At 33.5% G+C, this 27,885-nt stretch overlaps 1 protein-coding gene across 9 annotated transcripts in view; it reads left to right on the forward strand.

Moving 5' to 3' along the window:
* YAP1 (Yes1 associated transcriptional regulator) overlaps nt 1-27,885 on the forward strand; it is a 151,335-nt gene that overhangs the window by 115,163 nt on the left and 8,287 nt on the right. For 3 of the 9 annotated variants that reach the window (XM_051986868.1, XM_051986870.1, XM_051986875.1), the window contains 3 exons: nt 10,105-10,298; nt 12,659-12,706; nt 25,781-25,911. In XM_051986868.1, coding sequence (XP_051842828.1) covers nt 10,105-10,298; nt 12,659-12,706; nt 25,781-25,911 — 373 coding nt within the window. The remainder of the gene's footprint in view (nt 1-10,104; nt 10,299-12,658; nt 12,707-25,780; nt 25,912-27,885) is intronic. The other 6 variants (XM_051986871.1, XM_051986872.1, XM_051986876.1 and 3 more) reach the window with 2 other exon arrangements.

Consider the following 27,885-nt stretch of genomic DNA (forward strand, 5'->3'; position numbering starts at 1 on the left):
AGAATCTTTATGAGTTCAAAGCTAGACTCAAGACATTTAACTGTGTGACCCTGGATACAAGTTGTTTAGCCCTATTTGCCTCAATTTCTTTAACTCTGAAATGAGCTAGAGAAAGAAAGCGCAAATCACTTGGGTATCTTTGCCAATAAAATCCCAAATGTGACTCAACTGAATAAATGGTGATGGATGGGATGGGAGGGCTGGAGGATAGCAAGCACAGACTACCTTTGATTTATTTGGAAAATGTCATTCATTTTCTTTGGGCACATTTTTAAATTGTTGCCCACTTGATTGTATATTGACATAAGTATATTAAAAATTTCCATTGAGATTCTATTCTGTTGCCTCACGGTGACTTGGACCTGACACTGGATTCTCCAAAGCTCCCTGTAAGATGTGGCCTACCCAATCAAACCAGAAAACCTGAATGTGGTTATGATGACTACTGTATTCCTTGTTACCTGAGGAGCCAGCTTACCTAGCTATTATGTTGGCCAGCACGTCATACATTTATTCACCCATAGACTCTCCCAAAGATTACCTATTTAGGCACAGATTGGGTGTACTCTGTGCCAGTAGGGAAAGTGCCAACACCACTGAAATCATATTATCTTTTGGTGTTCATATAAATATATCTTTGAAAAATTTCTGGAAAAAATACACAAAATATTTCCTTTTGTGGTGTCTTTTTACAGTTTCAGTGCTCCTTATATAATGGAAAAGCAATAACTATAGGGCTTTCCTAAATAGGCAAAATAAATCCTTCATGCCCGCCTTTAAAGCTTTAACTTTAAGTCGTATGAATGGATTTTTTTTTAAATTTACTTTTGTTCTTTTTCCTGGCCATCTGACAAGGTAATTTGAGGATTTATTTAGCATATGTTTTTGTAAACAAAAATGCAATATGCTGATTAAAAGCATTTTTCTAGGTTTCAAATGGGAACTCACTTTATATTTGCCATTATAAATGACTATATAGACTAGTTTTTATCACAAGATAAAAGGAAGTTTTATAGCAAATTCTCTGAAAAAATAAAGGCTTAGTGAATATTGTAGTCTCCCAAGGCAAACCTTATTTCAGTAATAATATTAATCAAATATTCTTTAACCACCAATGCTTGCTATAACCTCTTTAAAGAGTGGCTGTTCAGTAAATGTTTATTTTTTTATGAAGACAGCATAGTGTATAGTGGTTAGAGTACTGAACTAGATCAAGAAGATTTAGATTCTAACTCTTTAGATTTTCTTAGGAAAGTTAATTTAATTTTCCTACCCTGTTTTTTACTCTTCAAAATGATAGGCTTGGACTCAATTGCTTCTAAGATCTCTTTAGCTCTAATCAGATGCAATAGTATGCTTCAGAAATATACTTATTTTCTGTCATCCCACCCTAGGAGGAGAATAAGAACTCTAAGCAAGTTGTAGGTGATACAGATGTTGAGGAATTTTGCAAGAGATTAGACGTAGTAATCACAAAAGACTATTTTCACAGTTACTATTTAATTTGTTCAATTTATTGTGGATTCATTATAATCAATATCTTTTAAAAATTAATCTTGCTTTGAAGGAACAATTAGCTCCTTTACCTGAACTTCCTAAGTGTATTTTAACAGCTTTTTTTTTTTTTTTTTCCCCAGGAGGAACAATCATTCCCTCTTTGGGGAACAAGAACCGATAGCTGGCTAGAACATGTTCTCCTCCTCACCTCATTTAGCAATCCCAGGGTTCTGACCCAAAGTGCTTAATGAGGTGATAAGAAGATGATGTTCTGTTTGTCCATTTTATATTATTTGAAATTATTTCAGCAACAATTAGGCTTCACCAGGGTTTCATTGGTTTAGTTGGTAATAGAGGAAGTAGGATTCTTGATGTCTGTAAATAGTTGGTATTTCTCATTAATATCTTTATAAACTATTGCAAAACTTTGTTACTGTCATTCAGTAATTTGGTTAGGAAAAAGCAGAAGACAGCTTATCTATCTGATGCTTAATCTAAAACTGAAACCAAATCTGGGCATTCAAATAGTCATTATTGCCTTGTTGCATTTTCTCTTGACTGACTTAGGTAGATCCTAGGTTCTTCCAGAAATGGGCTAGAATAATCATCCTTCCAATTTGGGGTTTTGAGGGTTTTTTAATGCCTATTTTGTAGATTGAGCAATTAAGCATGATGGTTACAATGCCAGTGGATCTTTTATGTATGGTTTCTTACTAGCTTATAATGTGTGAGAAAGAACAAGAGAACTTTCAGCATCCTCTGGAGTTCTCTTCTTAACTGTTAAAGGAAATGTAAACAAACAATTCATACAGATATTATTTAAAACCATGTTTTAAGGTGGCACCCATCAGCACCCAAACTTTTTTACATAATAAAAAGGAGTATTTGATTGTTGCCAGGATGTACTATTTACAAGTTATTCAAAAAAGTTCAATAAAAATATTGTGAGTTGTACAGGAAGATCTGGGACTTTTGGATATAAAACACAGTTGACATTGGTGGAGGGCCAATATATTAGGGACACGTTAAAATACGTTTTATGCATGTTCATCTTTCTCATGCTAGGAAATTCTATTTCCCATGGCATATAATAAAAATTCAAGCCATAATAACAAAGAGAGGGTATAATTTTGATGTGTTGAGGTGAAGGAATAAAAAGCTTGCACACTATTCAGATATTGCCGACTTGATGGATGTTTCTAACATAAAAGATTTGGGAATTCTGAATTGATGGAAAAGAAATGTCACTGATGAGAAGGTAATCTGGTTATCATTTTATGATTAAAATTTTAAGATTCATTGTTATTCTTCTAAGGTATCTTCTTTGTCATGTTCACCTGGTGAGCAATAATTCCTATCTTTTGAAAAAGATATTCTGTTTTAAATGTCAAAAAGTTTTCAGATATGCATGTTATTGTAATTGGTCTATATTATAAGATATAGAGTTGTTGATTGGTAGATTGTATTATAAGAGAAAGCTAGGTGAAGTTAAAAGAAAACTGGATTTGAAGTTAAGACTTGATTTCAAATCTTAACTCTGTACAGACTCTCAGTAGTAAGCCCACACCATTCCACCCCCCAAAGTTCTTCAGCTACTCCATGGGCATTAGAGTATGAGTGGGATACTGGATTACCTGATGTCAGGAAGATTCAGTTCATATCCTGCCTTACTTACTAGCTATGTGTTCCTGGCAAATCGTTCAATCTCTTGTTCTCAGTTTTCTCATCTTGAAAATAGAGAGGGATGATGGTAGTAGCTATCTCTCCATGTTATTGTGAAGATTAAATCAAATAATAATGTAAAGCACTTTGTAAATTTTAAAAACCACATATGCTAGTGATCTTCCTCCTCACCAGTCATCATGGAGGCAGGTGGGCAGTGCATTGGCTAGAACACTGGGCCTGGACTCAGAAAAAATCCAATTTCAAATCCAGACTCAAATACTAGCTGTTTGATACTGGACAAGTCATATAAACTTTCCTGCTTGCTTGCTTGCTTTCTTTCCTTCAGTTTATTCAACTACAAAATGGGGATAACAATGTTGACCTCATAGGATTATTGCAAAGATTAAATGAGATGATTTTATAAATTATAAGTATTGTAAGGATAATTATAAAATCTTATAAAATCCTTAGCATAATGCCTGGCACATAATAGTGCTTTATAAATCTTAATTATTGTTATTATTATCATCATTATCATTTCAGTTATTAATATACCAGATTAATCTATAGATATTTCAGTAGCTCTGATTTTTTTTAAAGCCATCTATTTTTATTTATTATGTTTACTGCTTTATTTTTAGGTAAAAGGGGTGAAATGAAATTTGTTGTTTCAAACCTCAATTATAAATAAATTAAAAGCATAGACAGTTAAATATCTCAGTGACTGAAGTTTAAGCAAATTTGAAACCAAAAAAAGTAATAACTTTCATTTTAGCTTTGTATACTGTGAGAGCTGGTAGAAACAGTGTTATGTATTTTAAGCAGTTTTGTTGTCTCCTTGCTGATCGTGGTGTTACAATAATGATATTAAAACTATATCAAAATAGGATGGAAGTTCTTTTAAAAGCTTAATAGGTGTAGAAGACCACATCTCAAAAACTTAAGTCTTCAAAAAGTTACTTAATCTGTAGAGAAATACACTAAAATCTTCTTAATGTTAAACATTCAAATGCTTAAAGTGAGCAGTCATACTCAGGAGAGAGAGTGTTGACCCATTTTCCCATTTAAGAGTTCTCATTTATTTTACATAACTGCCTAGTAGCTCATTTGCTAAGTCAAAACTGCCAAAATAGGCGGGGCTGCGTCTTTAAGTAAAACTAAAGCAGTTTCATAGCTCAAATATCACAGACTTTGGAGCAGTTGAAAAATACAGATTTTAAACAGCTTTGGCTCATAGCCTACCATGATGCTTCTGAGGCTTTTTGTATTAAAAAGTATTTATTATAACTTTTAAGTATTTGGTGATTGAATATAAAAGGAGGAAAGGATAATGCTATTATTTTTTCTTTCTTAGCTGCCCTTCCCTTCCTACCCTGCCCCAAACAAAGCCTGTTTTGTTTCTGGGCCGCCTGTGAGGTCTTTCCTATATACCCCATGTGAGTGCATAATCCTGTGTGCTGTTCAAATGCTCAACACATGCAAAAAGTAAAGAAAAGGATGCTTCAAGAAATTGGTAAATCTTGTATCCAATAGACAAACAAGGTTTATTTGCCTTCAAACCAGTCACCTAAAATGAGCTTGGACAGCTTATAGAATTATTTGTGTCATATAGATGGAAGCATTAGAAACATTTACAGTAAACATAATTAAATATGTACATCGACTATAACAGACTGCATTTCTTATTTGGGAAAATTCAGTTTATTTTTTATGTTGGAAGAGTTTTGGTGTACTTATGCAAAATCACCAATCATCTAATTTAGTTTTCTACTCAAAGGTGTAGTAATCATCCTTTCAAAATGGCCAACCACTGTTTGAAAACTTCCATTGATGGGAAAGCTATTACTTTTTGAGGCAATGTTGGATAGCTCTAAGTGATAGAAATTCCTTCTCTTAATTAATTTTGAATTTTACTTTGCTAGAATTTCTACCCATTGTTTGTCATTTTAGAATGTGGAGGCAACGCCATAATTACCCTTCCATATATGATACCCTTTAGTTTCTCTAAAATCTCCTTTATCCAGGATAAGCATGCTCAGTTCTCTCCATCTTTCTTGATATAAAACATGTTTTTTATATGGAAACTTTTCTAGTTGCCCTCCTTTTGAAATGTTAACATTTTGTGATTAGACATGTTGAAATGTTAGCTATAAACAAATATAATAACTACAGATGTAATTTTATAGTTCAGTGGGTTATATCTCACAATTGGAAACTTGATTATTAATGTAATTCAGGCTTAAACTTTTAAACTTAAGCTTTTTTTAGAAATAATATAATTCATTTAAGTCACTATTGGATGAAATTTATAAGCAGGTATATTTCAATCCAACTTAAGGAATAATTCCATTACAGAGTTAACACCAAATGGAAGTGATACCGTGAGTGTTTTGAAACTGGAAGTATTCAAGGAGAGGCTAAACCTATTAGAGATATTTATAGATGGAGTTATTCCACTAGATTGTTTCTGAAGTCTCTTTTTCTTCTGAATTCTTACGGTGAAATCATTCTTTTTAAAATTTTTAATGATAGGTTTTTATTTTCAAAATACATACAAAAATAGTTTTCATGATTCACCCTGGCAAAACTTTGTGTTCCAAATTTTTGTCCCTCCCACCCCCTCTCCTACATAGCAAATAATGTAATATAGGTTAAGCATGTAGAATTCTTCTAGACATATTTCCACGTTTATCAAGAAAAAAATCAAATCAAAAAAGGAAAAATGAGAATGAAAAAAGCATGCAAACAACAAAAAAGGTGAAAATACTATGTTGTGATCCACATTCAATCCAACAGTCTCTTTCTGGATTCAGATGGCTCTTTCCATCACAAGTTATTGGAATTGACCTGAGTCATCTCATTGTTCAAAAGAGCCAAGTTCATCACAATTGATCGTCACATAATCTTGTAGCCATGTTCAATGTTTTCTTGGTTCTACTCATTTCACTTAGCATCAGTTCATGTAAGTCTCTCCCTGCCTCTCTAAAATCATCCTCCTGATCATTTCTTATAGAACAATAATATTGCATAGTATTCATATACCATAATTTATTCAGCCATTCCCCACCTGATGGGCATCCACTCAGTTTCCAGTTCCTTTTCACTACAAAAAGGGCTATCACAAACATTTTTGCACATGTGGGTGCTTTTCCCTCTTTTATGATCTCTTTGGGGTATACGTCCAGGAGAGAAATTGCTGAATCAAAGGATATACACAGTTTGATAGCCCCTTGTGCATAGTTCAAATTGATCTCCAGAAATGGTGGCATTAGTTCACAACTCCACATCAACGATGTGTTAGTTATTAAACTCATGATCAAATAAAATCAAATGCCCAGGTGTTTTTTCATATAAATTGTAGTTGAGCCATATTCGCCCATCTTATAATTACTCATTCTTTTTTTTTTTTTTTTTGAAATCTATGTGTAAAACTTTAAATATTATCACCGAGTTTATCATCAATCCATTCTAGTTAGTGCTATTTATAATTCTCATAAATATGCTTTCTCTGTTTTTATCTGTTTTATCCAAGTTATTTATTAAAAGATTTATAAATTCTAACTAGTTTGACAATATTTGTTCATTAACATTTTTATAACATTTCTTTATATATGATTGTCCAAATAATCACAAATTTATCTAGCCATATCTAGTCCATATTTTTCCAATCTTGTCTTCGTTGTTTTTTAATCATGTCCAAATTCTTCATGACTCCATTTGGGGTTTTCTTGACAAAGATAACTGGAGTTATTTTCCTTTTCCTTCTCCAGTTCATTTTCCATATGAGAAAAGTGAGGCACATTTAGAAATAATTCAGGGGTGACTCACTTCTGATGTGAGGGACTTGCTGAATCCTTTTCAGGGCTGCTTACCACTTTTTTGTGTCTGTCTCCCAATTCTGTCACTTGTCCAAGTTAACAAGAAGCTATGGTATATTCAGCGGTCACATTCCCCAAAACCATCTCAGCAAATGGGCTAAAGCAAGTTGCTTGGTAACCAACGGGCATCAGCCCCAATGATGAGTTAGGTAAATGTCTATTCCAAGTGAAGACCTCTTCAGGGGAATGGTTATTTGAGAACAATTTGTTTCAGTGGCCATAAAAGTGACAAACTAGTGATGATTGGTCAGACCTCAAAGATCATCCACTGCTTTCTGGACCATTTGTTAGTCATCCTAATTTTTTTCTGGCCACTGGACTTCATTGACTCTGGAAGAAAGAATGAGACTGATAACTTTGTGCAATTCTCTGCCTTAAATTCAATTTATGCATAAGTCTAGACATTATCCTATGAAGTCCTTTGTTCTTTTTTAAAATAAAGGATAAACAGCATCTTGTCCTCAAAGATAGTATGAGACTTGAAATACCTTTAGTTTACCATAATGACCTTATGCTAGTCCTTTAATGAACAATTGTTAAATATTTACAATTTTTTTTTTTTTAAGTTGGGGTTTTTTTTTTTTTTTTAAGATTTTGAGGATTAATTTCAGGAATACGTTTCCCAAGAAGACTTAGCTGCCTTTTCTATTTCAACCTTTTGGGAAATATAGTTTCCAAGGAAAAATTGCAAACTGTTGCCAATATTATAGAAGAATGATACAGATCACTAAAAAAGAAGAAAAATATAAATAAAAACATCTATGAGGTTCTATCTCACACTGATCAGATGGATAAAAATGACAATAAAAAGAAAACGTTAATTATCAAAAGGAATGTTGGAAGATGAGCACAAATAACCCTGTTGATAGAGTTGTGAAATTATTCCATTATTCTGGAAAGCAACTTGGAACTATGTCCTCAAATCATTAAACTGCATACCCTTTCACACATCAGTACTACTTCTAGGCTTATATCCTAAAGAGGGCAAAGAAAAAAAAAGAGGATCTTTATGGGTTTTGGTGTTTTGTTTTGTTTTCAATTGTAGTAGTACTTTTCTTGTGGCAAAAAACTAGAAAACATATGTTGGAATGGTTAAACAAATTATGGTATATGAAATAATAAAAAATATTCTGGAAAAGATGGTAAGATTTGTATGAACTGATAGAAAAATGAGCAGAAATAGTAATGAAATGAACAAAAACTAGGTGAACATTTTGAAGCATCATGAATTTTAAAGATTGGAATTCTGATCAATATCCAGGCACAATTCCAGAGGACTAAGTGTGCTTGCTTTTCACCTCCTGGGAAAAGCGATTGATAGGCATAAGATAAAAGTAAGATATACGTGTTCAGACGTGGCTGATATGTGGATTTGTGGGAAGGAGTTTTTTGTTTATTTTTTTTTTTAATTGTCATTAAGAGTTTTGAAAGTGTGTATTATCTTCACTTATATTATTTCTCTCCATTTTCTATGGGGAATAGTTCACCTTTTTAACATGCAGATCTTTTTACTGTTTCACAGTTGTTGTTTTTTTCATTCTCAGTAGTATCTTTATGTTTTTTAATGTTATAAAATTTACTACTTACTTTTTTGCTGATTTATGCATATATATATAAAATTATGTATCATTACTATTTAAGAATAGTTATACAACAAGGAATCATGAACTTAATGAGAATATATGACAACAGAACTAAGAAACTTTGTAATTAAGCACCATTATGAATTAGTATTGGGAAGAACAACTCTTTTTTTTCCACTTGATTTTAAAAATCTATTCAGTATAACTCGTTTAATGCGTGCAAAATTCTGAATAATATTTAATGAGTTAGTATCATGAATCAAGCATTTACAACTCTATATAAGTATTTACTAATATTCTTTGATAGAATGCCAGTTGAGTCTCCTTACTTCATACAACTGAAACTTTCTTAAATTAATTGTTTTTAAAATGGAGTTTTTATGAATCAAGTTGCAATTTGGAAGTTTAAGAAATAATTTTATTTTGATAAAGTGTATGTTACAATTATTTTAATCATTTCATAGCTATTTTCCACTTATTTCCTAAATGCTCTTTGTATTTATTACTCTTTATAACAATATGTAGTCCTCTGTTAAGCTCACTTACCACAATTTAGCTATTTTCTAACTGCTACATTTAAATTTTTTAGATTTTTTTTAAACATGTAACATTGGTTATATAGAAATGTTATTTATATATGTGTAAAAACTATATCCTGTTATATATTTATATTTAATGTAGCTCCAAATTTGCTACAAATAGTTCTCTTCCTAGTTATTTCCTTGGAAGGTATTCCCTTAAAGTCCTACAGGAAAGGGTATGACTAGTTTTGTGTCTTTTGTCACAGGGCAGCCTGATTTTGATCTATGTGTTTTGGGGTGTTTTTTTAAAATATATTTTTTCTGTTTATTTGACCATTCTTGCCAATTTTTGTAAATCAGATTTAGAAAAACTTAAGTAAAGTATATTAAATAGTTAATAATTCATCTTCTCAGACAGTGAGAAGAAGAGAGATATGAAAAAGGTGAATTTATCATTCTATTTTGGGCCCTTTGCACAATAAAATCTCAAGGTGTTTGTTCCACTGAGTCAATGAATGGCATATGTCAGGGAGGTTTTTTTGGTTTTGTTTTGCTGAGGCAATTGGAGTTAAGTGACTTGCCCAGGATCACACATCTAGGAAGGGTTAAGAGTCTGAGGTCAGATTTGAGCTCAGGTCCTCCTGACTTCAAGCCTGGTGCTCTATCCCTTGTGTCACCAGCGTGTGTGTGTGTGTGTGTGTGTGTGTGTGTGTGTGTGTGTGTGTGTGTGTGTGTGTGTGTGTGTGTGTGTGTGTGTGTGTGTGTGTGTGTGTGTGTGTGTTTAATGAGCATGTATCAGTAACTCTCATTCCATTGGATTTTTCCTTAGTAGCACAGCTGAGGATTATCTGACAAATTCTACCAGAAATCTCTCACCCTCCCACTCCTACTTCTGATTAAGACATTCCTTTGCTTTCACTAGTTAAGATTTTTCAGGATTGCTCTTTTATTCCTTTCCAGCCATGAACCAGAGAATCAGTCAGAGTGCTCCTGTGAAGCAGCCGCCACCCCTGGCTCCCCAGAGTCCCCAAGGCAGCGTGATGGGTGGAGGTAGTTCTAATCAGCAGCAGCAGATGAGACTACAGCAGCTGCAGGTGGAAAAAGAGAGGCTCCGACTGAAGCACCAGGAACTGCTTCGGCAGGTGAGGCCACAGGTTAGAAACCAGTCTTCCCCTTTTTTATCCTACTTTCTGGTGTTGGGCATGGTTAGCTTTTAGCTGCTGTGAATAATGCTTGCGCATGTTACGCCAAGAGTGTGCTCTTTCTCTGCTCCCTTCTTGCTGACCTCTGGTTTGGGACAAGAGAGCTAGGCCAGGTAGGCCCGGGGCCTCTTCACCTAGTGGCCAGGAGCTCATCGCATCCTTACAAAACTTGCTTTGTTGAGTTCAGATGGCACATGAATATTGTTCCATCTCTGAAGACTGAATAGAGTAAAAGACTCCAAAGAAGCAGGTGAATTGATTAGGTTATGGCAGAAGTATCTATTCCCCTCATAATTGATAGGAACACCACCCTAAATATACTCTTCTTTTCAGTTAATGAGATGGTGAGGTTGATTTTCTTGTCCAATGTCAGAAGCTTCCAGAGTGCCTTCAAATTGTTTTCCACTTAGAAGCATAGGATAACAGAGAATTTGGAATATTTCTTTTCCACCCTCATCACTTTTCTTTCAGAAAGTACTCTCTTCAAGATACTCTCTTCTCCCCTCCCCCCAATCAGAATTTCTTTTCTGCTCTACTTCACAGTCATAAAAATGCAAAGGTTACAGGCTAAGAATTTGTAAACCTCATCCATTTTTTATTATCCTTTAAAAAAAAAAAAACAGTATTTTTACAGTGCATCATTAGTATCAGCAGAAAACACTGTGACCTCTCATCATCTTGGGTAGTTTATGACACAGAACTACTTTTTAAAGTGAAATTAATTTTAAAAAAAATTTTTTTTTAACACTGTAGGAACAGTTCTGACTTAAAATCTAAGACAAACTCACCTTATATGGAATTCTTCTCAAGGGAAAGCAAAGTATTAGTGTGTTTCTAGTATAGTAGGCACATGATTAACAGAACGGGAAACTTTGACGTGTGATGTCAGGAAGTACTTTTAAAGGAATGTTTCTCCATCTGTTCTTAATAGGGTAGAAGGAGTAAGCTAGTTAAGAAGATTAAATATCTCCCCAAATGTGATTTTCTATCAATATTTCTTAAGAGAAAAACTTTTCAATTAAATGGTTCTATAACATTATTACAAGGTAATGCCATGAAGTTTACAATTTTTTTTTTATGATGGAGAAAATTCATTAGCATATAATTCAATCCTTTTTCATTGGTTGCTTTTCATTTTGTAGTTCCTGGGCCCTGGTTAATATAGTTCATTTCAACAAATATTCATTTGTGTGAAGTATGCTGTTTGAACCATTGTTACAAAACTGAGTTCTTAGAAAAGCAAAGCATATAAAAGTCAAGTAAAATATCAATTAGCAGTTATTAATTATGTTCCCCTGAAAATCCCATTTGCTTTCCTTTCTAGATAACCTTTAGAGAATTAAAAATTGGCTCTCTGTCATCTTGCTTGTCAATAATAGGTTAGCCTGGGTCTTAAGTGGGAAAATATTGTTGTTTATGAACTCCTTCCTTCCAAAATATCTTGATAATTTTATTCTTTGCACTATTACTCTGGGTGTTGGGTCCTGGAGGGGGGGAAGGGAAGGGGAAGAGTTTCATTTCCTTAAAGATAACAACTTTATTTTCTTCATTATCTCCTTCTATGTTAAATCTTGAAGAGGTTGTGTGGAAAAGGAAAGGGGGATATAGTCACTATTTCCTTTTATGCCAGTAGTCTATATATAAAGTGTTGTTAGGTCATCTGATAAAAGTCTTTAAAACATTTCCATGAAAAACTCTTTTTTCACTAACATATCAGTGGTGCTTTCTACATTCTCTTAGCAGCTATTTGAAAAGCAAAATCTCAGCAATAGGAAATTAGGCAGGATGGTGTTGTGGGTAGGGCACTGGACTTAAGAATCAGAAAGTCCTGAATTCAAATTCAAATTCAAACTTATTAATTATAGGGCCTTGGGCAGGTTACTTAATTACTCTGTGCCTCAGTTGCTGCCTCAGTTGCCTCTTCAGTAAAAGAGGTAGTTGACTTGAAGGCCTTCATGGTCCATTCCAGCCCAAGATCTATGATCCTATGATTATGCAATCTTTGGAGGAGAAAGTCCATAAAAATGATTACCACGTGGCAGTTTAGTTCTTATATCTCATAAACACAGGCCAGATTGTTGTTGTTGGTTTTTTTTTTTTTTTTCCTGTCCTTTCCTCAAATGCTATAAAAACTTCTTAGTTTTCATATGGTGGCTCCATTGGCTTTTACCTCCCTCAATCTGTCTCCTTTTGGGCTGTCATGGGAATTCTGTGCTATGGAGATGAGACTGGATGGTGTTTGTTAAATCAGCCTGCATAGCCAAACCATGTGGCTTAAAATAATTTTTATCCATCTTATTTTTTACTCTTAGGCATTGCGGAATGTCAATCCCAGCACAGCAAATTCTCCAAAACGTCAGGTAGGCTCTTAACTGATGTTTTAGCATAAGAAAAAAAAAAAAAAGGTATTCAATTAAAATAGCCAAGAGAGAAAGTTTATGTTCAGTGTAGCCATCCTCAGGGAAGAGTAGCAGTGTTAATACATGAGCCACCATTCTGCTGAAATGCTTAATGTATCTGTTAGCAGAGTTGTCATGGTCTTTTTAAATTTAAAAATCTTCGATTTTGACCAGTTTTCAATTTTTACTTTTAGAGAAGATTGTTCCAGATTTCTAATATTTTATTTTTATTGCACATTGTGCTTAATACCATAGTGTACTTATATACTTTTTTAAAGTTATAAGTATTTTAAAAGTTTAAAATTCTTGATAATCACTTTGTAAAAAATTGTTAGTTTAAAAAGTGTCTAAAGACCAGCAAAACAAATAAACAAAAAGCCTCCTCTTTTGGGAAGATTGGCCAACTAGGTGTTTGGTTCTTTTTTTCCCTAGTTTTTGGTTCTTTTAGATTTTTCTACAAAGGAAATGTGTTTTTACATCATTTCATATCAGTCTGACTGCTTTCCTGCCTTCCTCCTTCTCTGTAAAGATGTTTTTAGACGGATAATTGCGTGTGAATATAAATGTTGTTCATGAGAAAGGAGAAATCTTTTGAGAGTATATCCCCAAGAAAGGACTAATGGTTGGAAAAGAGGACAGAAAATGTCTATTTTTGTCAGTATTTGGGACTGAATTCACAGGGTTCATTTGAAAGAAACTGAAATCGTTAAATTAGGAGAAGAAAATTGGAGAGGCAGGAGGAATGATGATTCTTTTCCAGTATCTGAAATGGCTGGTGTAGAAAAAGAATTAGACTTGATCTTTTTGACCCACTAGAATAGAACTAAGAACAACGAGTAGAAATTGCAAAGAGACTGCATGAGGATCCATAAAAGGAAAATAGAACAAAAATAACTATTCCAAAGTGGGTCCCAGGACTGCCTGGAAAGGAGAAGCAGGTAGCTCACAATCTGGAGATCACTCATCTGAACTGTTTTAAAGGAGGTTTTCTTTCAAGTTCAGATTCAGCCAGGGGATTATTGAAGTATCTTCCAACTCTGAAATTCCATATCTTATCACAACCAAGAAATAAAGTTACATGCCCCAGAAATGTCTTTGCTTATACAAGGAATGCCTTAATCAGAGATCTGCATTGAATTTTGCATATTTCAAATAAGTTATTTTAGATAAACTGTTTCAATCCTTCTAATGTGTAAAGAATCAATTTTGGGGTATTTTTCCCCACAGATTTGTGGGAGGCTGAGATTATAAGAAGTGGGAATTCCTAGAGGTGTTCAGGTATAAAGTCTGTCCCTTAGCATTTCTCAAATTAGAGCAGCAAAATTCAGAAATGAATGATTTTTAATTTCTACATGCAGGAAATTAGCTGTGATTTACTGGAAACAATAATAGGATTGTTGACTCTTAATACTTTAAAAATATGTTGTGTTCTCATAGTCTCATCTGCCTTTTCTGATCCTACTGATCTTCCAAGGAAACTTTTACTTTGAAATTTCTACATCAAGGATTATAGACCTAGAGCTACAAGGGGCCTTAAATGCCATTTAATCTGATCCTAGGCAAAGAGCAGGTACAGAACTTCTATAGGTAGTAATTTTCAGAGGTGAAGTTGTAGGGCAGGTTTTCCAGCTCACAGGACAATGCTCTTTTCATTGTACTGTGTCTGTCCTAAATGTAGCACTTAGTCATTTAATGCTTGAGTTTTTTTAATAGTGTGATTTTTAGAATAAATTTTATTACACAAGAGCCAATGTGGATAGAAAGAGAGCCTCAGACCAAGAAGCACCAGGTATAAATAATTTCCACCATAAATACACATGGGCTGTAGTTTGTCTTTTGGCAAGTTTCTTTTCCTTACCTCTAAAACTCTTAATTTCAAAACAGATTCAGGTCTACATTGTTAGGAATTTTTTCAATGTGAATTCTCTATTCAAATGAAATCATAAGTCCAACCATTATTAGAAGCAACAGAATATAGTAGATGGCTGAGTTTAGATTCAGGAAGACCTGAGTTCCAAGACCTGTTTTTGAAATAGCTATAACTATAGGCAAATCTTTTAACTCCTAAAGCAAGAGTTGATGGAATTGTCAGATCTTGGTAATGGGTATCTATAACTGTCAGGTTAGATAAGAAAGTAAGGGAGAAGAAAAAGTAAAAAATGGTACCCTTGACAGAAACAGGGTAGTCAGAAGTAAAAGTATATCAAGGAAGAAATTTACTTATATTCAACAACCAACTATATGCTCAATAATAAGATAATGAATTCACTTTGGGACCTATCGAGACTGAAGTTGAGCGGGAGAGGCTGGTCTTGTATCTCAATAGAAAGAAATCCGGGTTAAGTGTATTGCAAAGGTGGCAATTGGAAGCTTTGGTGGTTGCCATGGAAACAAGAGCTCAAGGAAAGACTTTTGTGGTAGATGGCCATAGTAAGTACTTGGGAAGAGTATGAAAAGCCAGAAAAAATACTTAAGGAGAAAGGAGAATTGGGAGATGGATGTTCTAATTGTTCAGACTCCTTGTGTCTAAAATTGAACTCCCCAGCATCGTCATTCTCCCAAAGTCTGCTCATTCTCCCAATTTCTCTATTTTTGTTAATGGTATTTAATATTTTTCCAGTGATCTAGACTTTTGAAACTTCTGAAACATTTTGTAAGCTTTATCTCTTTACTATATTATATGATGTTCAGATTCAAATTACCTGTAACTTACATCATGGGTTCTTAAGTTGAAATCTGTGGACTTGTTTTTTGTTTTTATATTTTGAGAATATTTCGATAAAAATCAATTTCCTTTGTTATCCTAGATATTTTGCTTTATTTTAAGACATAATTTTGTCAAACAAGTCTGGACAAAAGATATTTAAGAAGCTTCCTAGCTGTCCTTCTTATCTTTAGTCTATCAACCCATCATATTGTGTTTTGTTTTCCAAGTTTTACCTTATTTTTTCTGCTTTCCTTTTTGCAACATGGCTAATACACAAATATGTTTTACGTGATTTTACGTTTATAATTGATAAGTTGGTCGTTTATAATTGATACTTTTTTTTTATTAAAGCTTTTTATTTTCAAAACATATGCATAGATAATTTTCAACATTCACCCTTGCAAAACCTTGTGTTCCAAATCCTTGACTTGATATTTAAGATTCAACACAGCTTGCTTGTCACATAGTTCACAATTTCATCTTGTAGCTTGAACACATGGCCTCCATATACTACTTATTAAACTCCTCCTTCTTCAAGATCTAGGTCATGAGTGACTTCCTTGACTGCCCTAGGCACTAGAAATGTAAGGAGAAATTTGACAGTCTCTCTGCTCTCAGATTTTTTCAAATGATGAGTGAGGGAACCAATGCAAACACAAATAATTAAAATTTAAACTAGAAGGAAGAGTCAGATGTAGAAACATCAGAAGATTGAGGAGAGAAATTTCACTTTAATTTGGGAGAGGGGAGTCAGAAGCCTTTCATCTGGGCTGTGAAGAAGAGATTTCAAGAGAAGGGAAGGAGAAGAGTGAGAATTTATGCTAGGTATGGATGATGGCGTGCCCAAATGAACAAAAAGCCAGAAAGATTAGCTGGAGTCAAATTGTAGAGAATCTTGGTTATCCAGCTAAAAGGTTTCTATTTATTTGGGAAGCATCTGAATGTTGTTGCAGATTTTTTGAGATCACTAAGATTATGTAGGTAGTCACTTTAAGAAAAATAAAGTTACGGTTGATGTAACTTTACTATTGACTTACAAATTTTTCCTTTCACCTTAATAGCCTCTTAAGCAAGCTGGAGCAGAGATTACTTGATATTTGTTCTCTTTTTGAACTATTGTAACTTTTAATAAACTTCTTTAATCTTTGAATTATTTACCAATATTTACTAAAAATACAGTGACAGGTAAAGAACAGTCACTGCAAGTGTTAATCATTCCTAGATGTTCTAGTATTTTTTTCCCTTAACAACTGAACCTGATTTCCTATATGAAATGCTTGTTTTGCAGTTTTTTGATCAAAGTATTGTTGGGCCAGGAGGAAAGCAGGACCAAGTAACTGCCATACTAGTTTAATTATAAGATTGATGGACTAAAAGCCAAGCACAAGGGGACATAGAAATAAGAAAATGGAGAAAAGGGAAAAGTTAAACATAAAGACAGCTGATAAGTCAATTGACAATAAACTAACCCTAGTGGAAAGCTTACTAGAAGGGAGATAAAGAACCCAGATTTGAATGCTGGGTATATTATTACCTGTATGATTTAGGACAGGTTGCTCAATTTCCTGGATTTTAGGTTTCTTTGAAAAATGAAGCAGTTGGATTAGATGACTCTCAAAAGTACTCACCTATGATCCCATAGAACCTTTGTCTATCCATTGAGGACCAAGTGTATTCTGTGGAAAGGAGGCTCTCTTGGCAGCAGCATTTGCTATTTCAAAGAGGGAATTTTGATCTCAGGGTGAGAAATAGGAATTATGTCAGAAAAACACTTTATTTGACTTTTCACAATATTGTAAAGAAAAGTACATGAATAAGTTTGATTTGAGGTACAAATATAAAGTACTGAGGTGGGTTTCACAAAATACACATGAAAAGAAATTTTTATTATTTACAGTCAAACCTTTATTTTATATGAGTTTTGAAGAGAGGATGATGATAATAAAATACCACAAATATTGAAAACTGCTGATTTAAAGATTTGTTCTATTGTGTCCCTCCTTGACTTTTGCTAGTAGATTCTTGACTAACTTGTCTCTACCATTTAAAAATTATGTTGCTCACTTAAAATATTTGTCACTGTGGCTTTTCTGGAACTCTCATGTTCTGAAAATCTTTTTAGATTAGAAAAATTTTCATTGTAATTTTGTATTAAGATAAGTATGTGATGTTTGAGATATGTGTATTTTTAAATATGTCTGGCTATTTTGGTTATGTAAGTTTATTCATCTGTTAAATGGAAATAATACTTGTAATATTTACCTTACAGGCTCCTTGGAAGAACAAAGCTTTGTAAAAATGGAAAAGGCCATACAAATTTAAGTAGTTGTTAATTATGGGAAAGATATGTCTTTTTAAGATTAACAAAAGGTGTTTCAAGTTTAATTTTTACAAAGAGCTTAATTAAGAATTTTTCTCTACCTCCACTCCCTTCTCTTGTCTGTTTTAGAATGTATAATGTTTCACTGGATCAAAAATCCAAATTCCTCCCCTTGATATTCAAGGTTCTCCATCAGCTGTTCTTACCACCTTGTGTCATATTTAACAGCTCCCCCAAATTTAGCCTTTTGTTCTAGTTGGGCAGATGTCCTTGCCCTCCCTCATATGTTCTCATAGAGTACCCTTCCTCCTCTTCTCTATCCATACAAATCTTTCATTTCCATTTTTAACCCAGCTCAAGACTAATCTCTGAGAAGTCTCATTAAAATCTTCCTGTCTGCCTTGGAGATTACAGCTACTCTAAGTACGTATAGTTGCAGGTGGTTAAAAAAAAAATTGAGACCTAATTCTGAGGCCCCAGTGTAAGTGAAGTAGGAAGGGCAACCTGAAGGTAAACCAAATGTTAAATAGGATTTAATTTGTCTTCAGAGCAAAGTAACTATTTCAGCTTTCATGGGAACTGCCGCTATAAATATTCTGTGGCTTGTGAAATTGTATGGCTGAGGTCCTTATTGGGAGTAATAAATCTAAGTTAAATTCAGTCCTTTATTGGTTTAATATGTGATGAAAACCTTAATATTAGTGTCGGGACAGATTTTGTGCTACACCATTAGTCTCCATGTTAGAGGAATGGAAATGTCCGTGATTGGAAGTTAAACAAAGCAAAATGATACTACTATTCAAAACAATATGAAAACATTGCATTACTGGCACCAAATCTTATTTTTATTTTTATTTTTTTTTGTTTTTTGTTTTGAATTTGCAACTAGCAGAAGAATTTGGCCTTGTAAACATCTTTCAGTGTATTTCATGTTAACAATGGCTAAGAATCTGGCAGAATCCATTTGAATTTTTCCCCCCTAACTTGTCTTCTGCTTTTTAAAATTCCACATCTTAACTGAAAAGTGGTATTTCTTTGAATGTTTTTTTCAAGGACCAAAACATTTTGAAATTTCATTTTTGGTGATCTAGTGATGTGTACACAGGGGAATTTTGTATCCCAGAGAAAGTCATGGTTTCTGATGCTATAGCTTCTGTTTATTGATCTCAAGTGTTGGGTCTCTTTTACCTTTTCGTATATATACACCTCAGATTCCTCTGTAAGAAATCTTCTTGTGGCTTTTTGACTTAGAAGACTACCCATGATGCCCCACAATTTCTGTAAATGCTTCTTTGTATTCCCATAAGCTTTTTATTAAAGAAACATTTGTTTTAAGAACACGCAACAATAATCACTTTAACTTGAGCAAATGTCAAAGCAATTTATTTTCTGTTTTAAAAGAAGAAATTAAAGAAAATAATAAAAAGATAAATGGTTGAATGCTCTGGAAGCTTCAACTTGAATATAGTGTTCATAATTAGTTCCTAGGCGAAAGAAAGGTCTTTGTATCAGAATCACAGAGTGTTCAAAAGTTGATTTGAAATGGTAGGCTTAGCTGATTTCAAAAAAGTTCATTTCTGATTCATTCTGCATATTTAGCTAAATATTTTGGTAACTTTAGAGCCTGATCAAATGTTACACAACTGATGATTATTAGAACTGTAATGAAGAAATAGGCCAGTCTGAGGCCAGACCTAAGCAGTTAGAAGAAATGGCATTGTCTATTTTTTAAATTGTCAACAGAAGCTTATCAGAAAAACTATTTATAAAAGATGTATTTTTAGAGTTAGTGGCCCTAAATTGCAGGGTTTGGTTGACCGAACTAAATTTTCTAGAATAAGTCATTTACATTTGTCATGTTTCATCCAAAAATGGGTACAAACTTTTCCACATCATGCTGCTAGAAAAGAGTAGTGTTATAAAAATGTCTGGTGTATTCAAAATCATTTAGGGATTCCCAAATCTTAGCTTCTGTCACTTGAGGTATCTATCTGCTATCATATTCATGTAAATACATTGTATTTTACAATGTCAAAAACTGAGAAGAAAAATAATTTCAATATATGTTTTAAGTAGCAAAAGTAAAGAAATGTTTAAATAAATATTCTTAAAATGGCAAGCCTTATGTAGAACCAATTTGTTAAAGCATGTCATTTCATGCTTTAATTATCAATATTGTATATGTATGTGTTAATTGCCACCTAAGAAAAAGGAAGACTAGAAGGGTTTGGATGAAATGTAGAGTAATAGATTAAGAAAACAAAGAGGTCACCTGATTTATTCTCCCTCTTCCAGGTAAGACTAGTTAGATCTTGAGTTTGCATAGTAAGTAAGCTCATAATTCTTTGCATTCCTGACTGAGCATTATAAATGAGAATCCAACCAAACAGAGAACAATAATGGTTTAGACTAATGTTGTTGAAAGTTAGTGCTGGAAAAGTGTCATAGGCAGCTGCTTTATGGGCTTTTTGCCAAGAGAAAAAAGGTGACGTTCATATGTGAGAAAGATATTCAATTAAGCTTCAGTGTAATAAGGCAAGATGACTCTTGTGAGCCTTTGTACTTGGGGAAAAAAACACATTTTAAATGTGATTTTTAATTGTTCAGATCAAGTATAACTATTAAGTCTTGGGATATAACTAGATAAACTACAAAAACTGATTCATGTTGAAATTGCAACTTTTTCTAAGATATTCTAGTGACTTACTCTGTACATATAGTGCCCTAAATTAGAATACTGAGCTAAAAATACTATTTTAAGCTTCCGTTTTCCCAAAGGTAGTCAGAATAAATAGTTTGACATACTTTCAAAAATAGAGAAACAAGCAAGTTAATAGGAATGTAAGCCAAAACTTAATCATGCCTCTGTTTTTGTATCTTAGAGGCCAAATAGTTTTGCCTTTTCATGCATAAAGTGCATATTTTTAGCCTCTTCTTATGTAATGATACAAAAATGAGGAGGTTTTTCCCATTTTACTCATAAAACTGGACTAATCTGAGAAACATTTAAGGTAGTAAAAGATCTCTTTACTCACAACTTACGTTTATGGTGGTAGCTAGGTCTTGGAAGTGTTCAAAAGCCTAAAAATCAGACATCTATTAAGTGTCTGAGGCTTCATTTGAACTCAACTCTTCCTGGCATCATTCCAATGCCCCTATCCACTGTATTGCCTAGCTGCTCCTATGGGTATGATTATTACCCCACACAGATAAGAAAAGCAAAAGGCTAAAAGAAGTATTGAAGACAGTTTTGAATCCCACTTTTCTTGAGTCCAGATCCCACACTGTTCACTAAGCCATAGTGCCTTGGTATACTTTTTAAGAGAGCATGCTTTGTGTGAACATGATGCATTGATGCTCATGATATAGACCAGTCAGGGAGGTGTTTGACAATAGAGTAAAAGTCTTTTTACTAGTGCTAGAATTCTTACATGAGGATTTTTTAAAAATGTTTTAGCCATTGTCAAGGTGCTTATCTCTGGCCCTTTTTTGTTATAAAAGTCTCCTGTTCCCTAGTAATTAGCTCAGCTTTATTACTAAAACTAAGTCTTCCTGGAAGAAGCTGCATTTTTAGCCTACTCTTATTGAGTAAAAATCGTTTAACTTTTTAAATTAAATTTTATTTAATTTTCAATCAGTAAAAATACTTTTTCGTTTTACCACTGGATTTCCAAGTGATTAAAAAAAAACAACCCTCCAACAACAACAACAAAAAAAACCTTTTGCAAATATACTGAGCAAAACAAATTTCTACATTGGCCATATCCAAGAAAATGTGTCTTTTAAGTCATTTTTTCATCTCTCTTTTGGGAGGTAGATAGCATCATAAATTTTTTGAAATCATGGTTGTTCTTGACATTGATCAGAATCTTTACAATATTGTTATATAAATATTTCTTCTGGTTCCACTGATAACTGTATCAGTTCATCCAAGTCTTACCAGGTTTCTCTAAATCTAATCCCTTCATCATTTCTAACAGCACAATAATATTCCAAAACATATATTTACCATAATTTGTTTAGTCATTCTCCAATTCATAGGCATCCCCTCAATTTCCAGTTCTTTGTCACCAAAAAAGAGAGCTATAAGTATTTTATGCATCCTTTGTTAGAGTTTGCTTAGGATTAATCCCTTCTTTAATCTGTTCTCCTTATTCTTTCTTTCACTCCCCTTTCCCTTCTATCTTTGTTAAGTGAATTTATCTTCTATATCCAGTTGTGTATTATTCCTTATTAATTCAGATGAGAGTATGGTTTAAGAGTCAAAAGCCCTCCATATCCCTTTTGCCCTGTTTCTGTAGACTTCTACTTGCATACCCCAATTATATGAGATAATTTTTCTTTATTTTCCTGCATCCCTCCCCCAATGTATTCTTTTTACTCTCCCTTTTCTTTAGAAGCTATCAGAAAATAACAGAAGCATATGTAATCTCAAATGCAGTTTGTCCTTACTTAGTGCCTTAAGTTTTTTCATTCATATTTGCCCCATTTGCATTCTTTCTTGATTACTGTGTTTATACTTGAAGATTTCTACATACCTTTGATCATTCCATCAGGAGTATTTAGATGTCCTCTATTTCATAAAAGATACATTCCCACCCACCCCACAGTATTGGACTCAGTTTTGCTGAGCAAGTTATTCTTGGTTTATAAACATTTGCCTTCTGAAATATTGTATTCCAAATTCTTCCTTTCTTAAAAGTGTTGGTTGTTAAATTGTGCATGATCCTGATTGTAACTTTTGAGTACTTGAATTCTTTCTGAAAGTTTACATATTTTTTCTTTGACCTGGGGTTCTAGATTTTGAATATGATGTGTTTGAGAATTTTTGTTTTGGGGTGCTTTTCAGGAGGTAGCTGGTAGAGTCATTCTATTTCCACTCTATCATTTGATTCTTAAGAGATATGGGCAATTTTATGATCTCTTAAAATATGATGTCTGAGTGGGTTTTAGTTTTTTTTTGTTGCTGTTTTTGTCATGACTCTCTAGTAGTCCAATGAGGCTTAAATTTATCTCTCAATTTTTTTCCCAAATCACTTATTTTGGCTTTGAGATACTTTATACTTTGGGGTAGGGGGATTTAAAATATCTATTTCTTGTTGTCTTATTGGAGTCATTATCTTTTTTTTCTTTGGGTCTTGAGTGTCCCTGTGAACATAATAGTTTTTTTATGATTGAAATTTTTTTATTTAATTGCTCACATTTCCAGCTTACTTTTGACTTTAGATTTTGTTAGAACCAGGCTCTGTCCACTCATGGAAGAAATATCTTAGTTGATTCTGCTGCTGCTTTCGTAGGACATTGAATATTGATATTCTAGGACCTCGAGAGTTATAAACTTTCAGTGCTGCCAAAGTGTTCTGATAAAATCTGATCATTTCACTCCTGGTTTGAGTTCCCTCGAGTTCCTAATCTGAGATTTGGGCATTTTTTAAAGTAACAGACCCATTTGGAATTTCAGTATACTGATGGACTCGGCCGCTATTAGCTAGCTACCAGTAAAACTCTGCCGGTTTAGAATGATGGACCTGTAGGCTTCCTGCACTTATTATTCCTCTGCAGGATTTAGAAGGAACTAGAAGCTAGAACCATGATTTCACTCAGCTCTTGGGGTCCAGGTTACACAGCTGCCCAACTTTTTCTTTGCTCACTTCACAGCCTGTGCTCATTCTTGATCCTAGTTCTCTCCTTAGTGCACCCTGAATCTTTGACCCAGAACTGAGAAGTGCTTGATAGAGCTGCCAGATGGAACCTGTTACTACACTATTTGCAACCTTAGGACATTGCTTTGGGGACCTCTTCGTGCCTCTCCCTGAACTGGAATGCTCTGTGGAGATAGTCCAGAGTGTCCACATACTTTTTCGTCAGTCTTATTACGCTGACCTGCCCTAAGAAAATGACTCACTGTGATTTCCCAATCAGGATTCGGTCTGGGGCATTTTCTAAATCTGTTGGAAGAAATGTGAGAAAGAGGGAGCTTATTATACTTCCTATTATTCCACTACCCTGACTCCCCAGTCATATAACTTATATCGTGGAGATAATGCTACCTGTTTACCCTACAGGCATATCTCATTGGTGGAGATCAAATGATAACATGTGTGAAAACCTCAAAGCACTGTCAAGATGTCAGGTTACATCTTCAGTGCAAATCCCCAACCATTGCAGAATTCCATAACTAGGGGTGACCTTGGAGATTAGGTTATTCAATCCAATTCTCCATTTTTACAGATGAGAACTTGGAATACAAAGTCCTCTTCAAATCATGCAGTGCTATGTTACATTCACTTCTTTTTAACATATGTATTTTAAGGGGAAAAAAATTATAGTTTTTTTCATTAAACTTTTTAAGTGTTTATTTCAGATTTTCAAAACTGGGGGATGGGGAAGGGAATGTTTTAGCAATATAATTGCCTTTGTTGCACAGGAAACATGAGACCTCCTAGTTAAAAACAGCGTCCAACTTGTAGATAAAATCCCTTTTTGATTTGCTTGATCAAGTAGAATAGTTTTGTTTTATTTTTAAGAGGCCAAATTAGTAAATAGTAATGAATCGATGATTGTTTCGCTGTCTCTAAATATATTGTGTCAAATAAATATTTTAAGCTTCTCAACTTGTGAAATTCAGGTGCAGTATTTTTTTCTCTCTTAAAAAGCATGAGGTATCTCCCTATCTCTGGTGGAAGACAAATTAAGCAAAGATCACAAACTGTCTAAAATTGGTAGGAGATTTGAAGTTTACTAATGTTACCTCCTTGTTTTATAGATGAGAAAATCAAAGCCTTAAGAGGATATAAATCACTTTTCACATGTTTCTGATGGTGGTCATACTGAAATTAAAACCTTAATCTTATCACCACTGCAGTATTTTTTTTGCTATGTCTCCAAATGCCAAAAGAAGAATTTGTTTCAAATTCAGGAAGGGCAGAATAAATTGAATGTTAATTAGTGGTTTTTGTTCACTCTTTACTGTTCAGGGAAAAATATGCTTTGTGTTTTCATTTTTTTTTTTATTGCCATATAAAGAAACACAAAAACATTTTAAAACTCAACAGATAACTGGGAAGTAAAATGAACGGTTAATTTTAAAAATCATTTCCTATTTTGAAATGGCAGGTAGGCAGCAGCTCAGTGGATAGAATGCTGACCTTGAGTCAGGAAGAACTGAATTCAAATTCAACCTTAGATGATTAGTAGCTGTATGACTGATCAAATCATTTAAATCCTGTTTGCCTCAGTTTCATCATCCATGAAATGAGGAAAATAATGCATACTTAAAGGATTGTTATGATGATCAAACAAGAAATTATTAATATAAATATTAGATATTGCTGTTATTGTTCTTGAATCTTTAAGATTTAATAAGACATTAAATTAAAGATTTGCTGAGAATTAGATAGCTAATGTAGAATTTGATTATTGCTCCAAGGCCAGCGCTCTATTTGCTACCCTACAGTGTCTTTTAGCCCATTTAAGAATTTGGTCTGCTTAGGTAAAGAGAATCCCAATTGCATGTGTGTGTAATAAACTACATGGTAAGATATCAGAAATAAAATATGAATGTGTTAGATAAACTTTCATTTTATTTCAACAAATTTTAATTGATTCAATCATTAAGGTATAACAAACATTATAATAGGTTCTGGGAATGCAAAAATTGAAATAAAATCATCCCTGCCCTTAAGAAGCTTACATTTTACTAAAATAAATATACCACAATGAAAAATAGCAAAGGCCTTGTTTTCAAGATTACAGTGTAAACATTTATTTCATTTAAATTAAAGCTCTTCATTTAAAGAAATTGGTTCTTTTTTAGTTGGAATAGTCCACTTCTATTTTTAATTATTAAGTATGGGTCAAGTGTATGTACATATTTGTCCTTATACCTTGATTCTAATGGAGGGTGGGGTTATGTGTGGGCTCAGAGAGTGGGATTTGCTTTTTAATCTTTCTTGTAAATCATGTATTTGTTGATCAATGGACTGGTGTTTTGTTCTTGCTTCTGTAGGAAATAGCTCTGCGGAGCCAATTACCAACTATGGAACAAGATGGTGGAACTCAGAATCCAGTATCCTCTCCTGGAATGAATCAGGAACTGAGAACAATGACTACAAATAGTTCTGATCCCTTTCTCAACAGGTTTGTAGGAGTAACCACTAGCAAAAATTAGGAAAAGATCATGGTTTTAACATCTTTCTGCTTAGTCCTTGTAACAGTCTATTTTGAACATGTGTGTGTGTGTGCCAAAAGCCACAGCTGTAAATGAATCGCTCCATAAATGGCAAGTCCACTAGAAGCTGAGGATTAAAAGCTGTCTCCTGTGAGAGGAAGTAAACTGTTCAGACTTGCAGAATGGATTTTTATTCAGGGTTAGAACATGTTTGCTGTGCCTAATCTGTTGACTAACAGTTATTTAAAATTACAGAATCATGAAAGAACATGTGAATGTCTTTCTAAGTGATCAAATGAGCTGTATCCAAGACATAGGTAGGGCTGGATTTTGAGATTCAATTGCTGGTGGGTTTTTTTGTTTTTTTTTTTTTTTGCAGAGATGTACAACCTTTCAGCTTGCATTGCATTAACTCTAGACAGGATCATATTCTCTAAGGATTGTAGTTCAAGAAGAGAATATGTAAGAATCTGCTTTTTTTCAAAATGCATTAAGACTAATGGCAGGACTTGGAAATCCCTTAGCTTAAGGATTTTTTTTTTTTTTTTTTGCTTAGTTACCACAAATCTAGTGTTTGGGACAGAGATTACGTAAGTGCTGCTAAGTTGTACTCTTTTGGAATTAGACTGCAAGCTGAAACAAGTCCTATTCTTTGCCTTGAAGGGCATTTTAAATCAAGATTTACTAGAATCAATTCACCCTTCCAGGTTTAAAAACATCTGTGGAGTTTCAGATCGCTGTTTGGTCTTAAGGAAATATTTCTGGCACATGATCATATAATCTGGTCCTTATAGTTGTAATTTTTCTTATAAATAAGTTTAAATGACCCCAAAGGTTTTTAAAAAATGTTTAGAGACTAGTTTTGCTTTCCTAAGAAAAATGTGGAGTTCTATCAGCTCTTAACACTAAATGAAAAAACATAAATTGTCTAAAATTATTCAGAGAAATTTCAGTACAATCGTATTATCCGTTCCTGCCATTCTCATTAGTGAATTTTGTTGAATTGTCATTTATATATTAAATTTATATGTAGTGATATATAAAACAGTTATTTTCCTATGTCATTTGTCATAGATGTGAAATTTACATGTTTCTGTGTATGTAATATTTTCTGTGTGTGTGTGTGCACATTTTTTTTTCCTCCTCAAATTTAAACAAGGGAAAGTCAAACCCACCACTTCCAATGTAATATCCTGCCTAACTTGGCTCTTTTCAATAATGAAGTGATTCAAGTCAATTCCAATAGACGAATAGATGAAAAGTGCCATCCATATCCAAAGAGAGAGGACTATGGAGACTGAATATGGATCAAAGCATAGTATTTTCACCTTTCTATTATTGTTTGTTTGCTTTTTTTTGCTTTTTTTTTCTCCTTTAGATCTAATTTTTCTTACAGAGCATGATGAATATGTAAATATGTTTAGAAGAATTGTACATGTTTAACCTATACCCAAGATTGCTTACTATCTTGGGGAGGAGAAAAATTTGAAACACAAGGTTTTGCAAAGGCAAATGCTGAAAACTGTCTTTAAATATATTTGGAAAAATAAAATAGTACCAAAGAAGTCTACATCCTTGTCAGTTTCTTTAGTATATTTTGACCATAAGAAAGTATTCCTAATTTGAATCCTAGTTTTATTGGGATGAGATAATCTTAAATAAATAGAAGGTGCTAGTTGTATAACGAAGAAGCTTCATTTCTAAAATGACAATTGGCTTGTGTGATTTTATGGATTTTAGATTCTTTTGAAAGCTATCTTGTACTATCATAGTTGGTGTAAGAGAGTTAAGCCCTAGATAAGAGTTTTGTCAACTATTTATAAGAACAGAACAACCACTTAATTTATGTAAAAAGGAATTTATTCCTAGAACCAAATCAACTAGTTTAGGTGTTATCCACCAAAATTTGTTTCCATATTCTTGATATTATAAAAGGTAGAAAG

The sequence above is a fragment of the Antechinus flavipes genome, chromosome 3 (assembly GCF_016432865.1).
Source record: "Antechinus flavipes isolate AdamAnt ecotype Samford, QLD, Australia chromosome 3, AdamAnt_v2, whole genome shotgun sequence".
Lineage (NCBI taxonomy): Eukaryota > Metazoa > Chordata > Mammalia > Dasyuromorphia > Dasyuridae > Antechinus > Antechinus flavipes.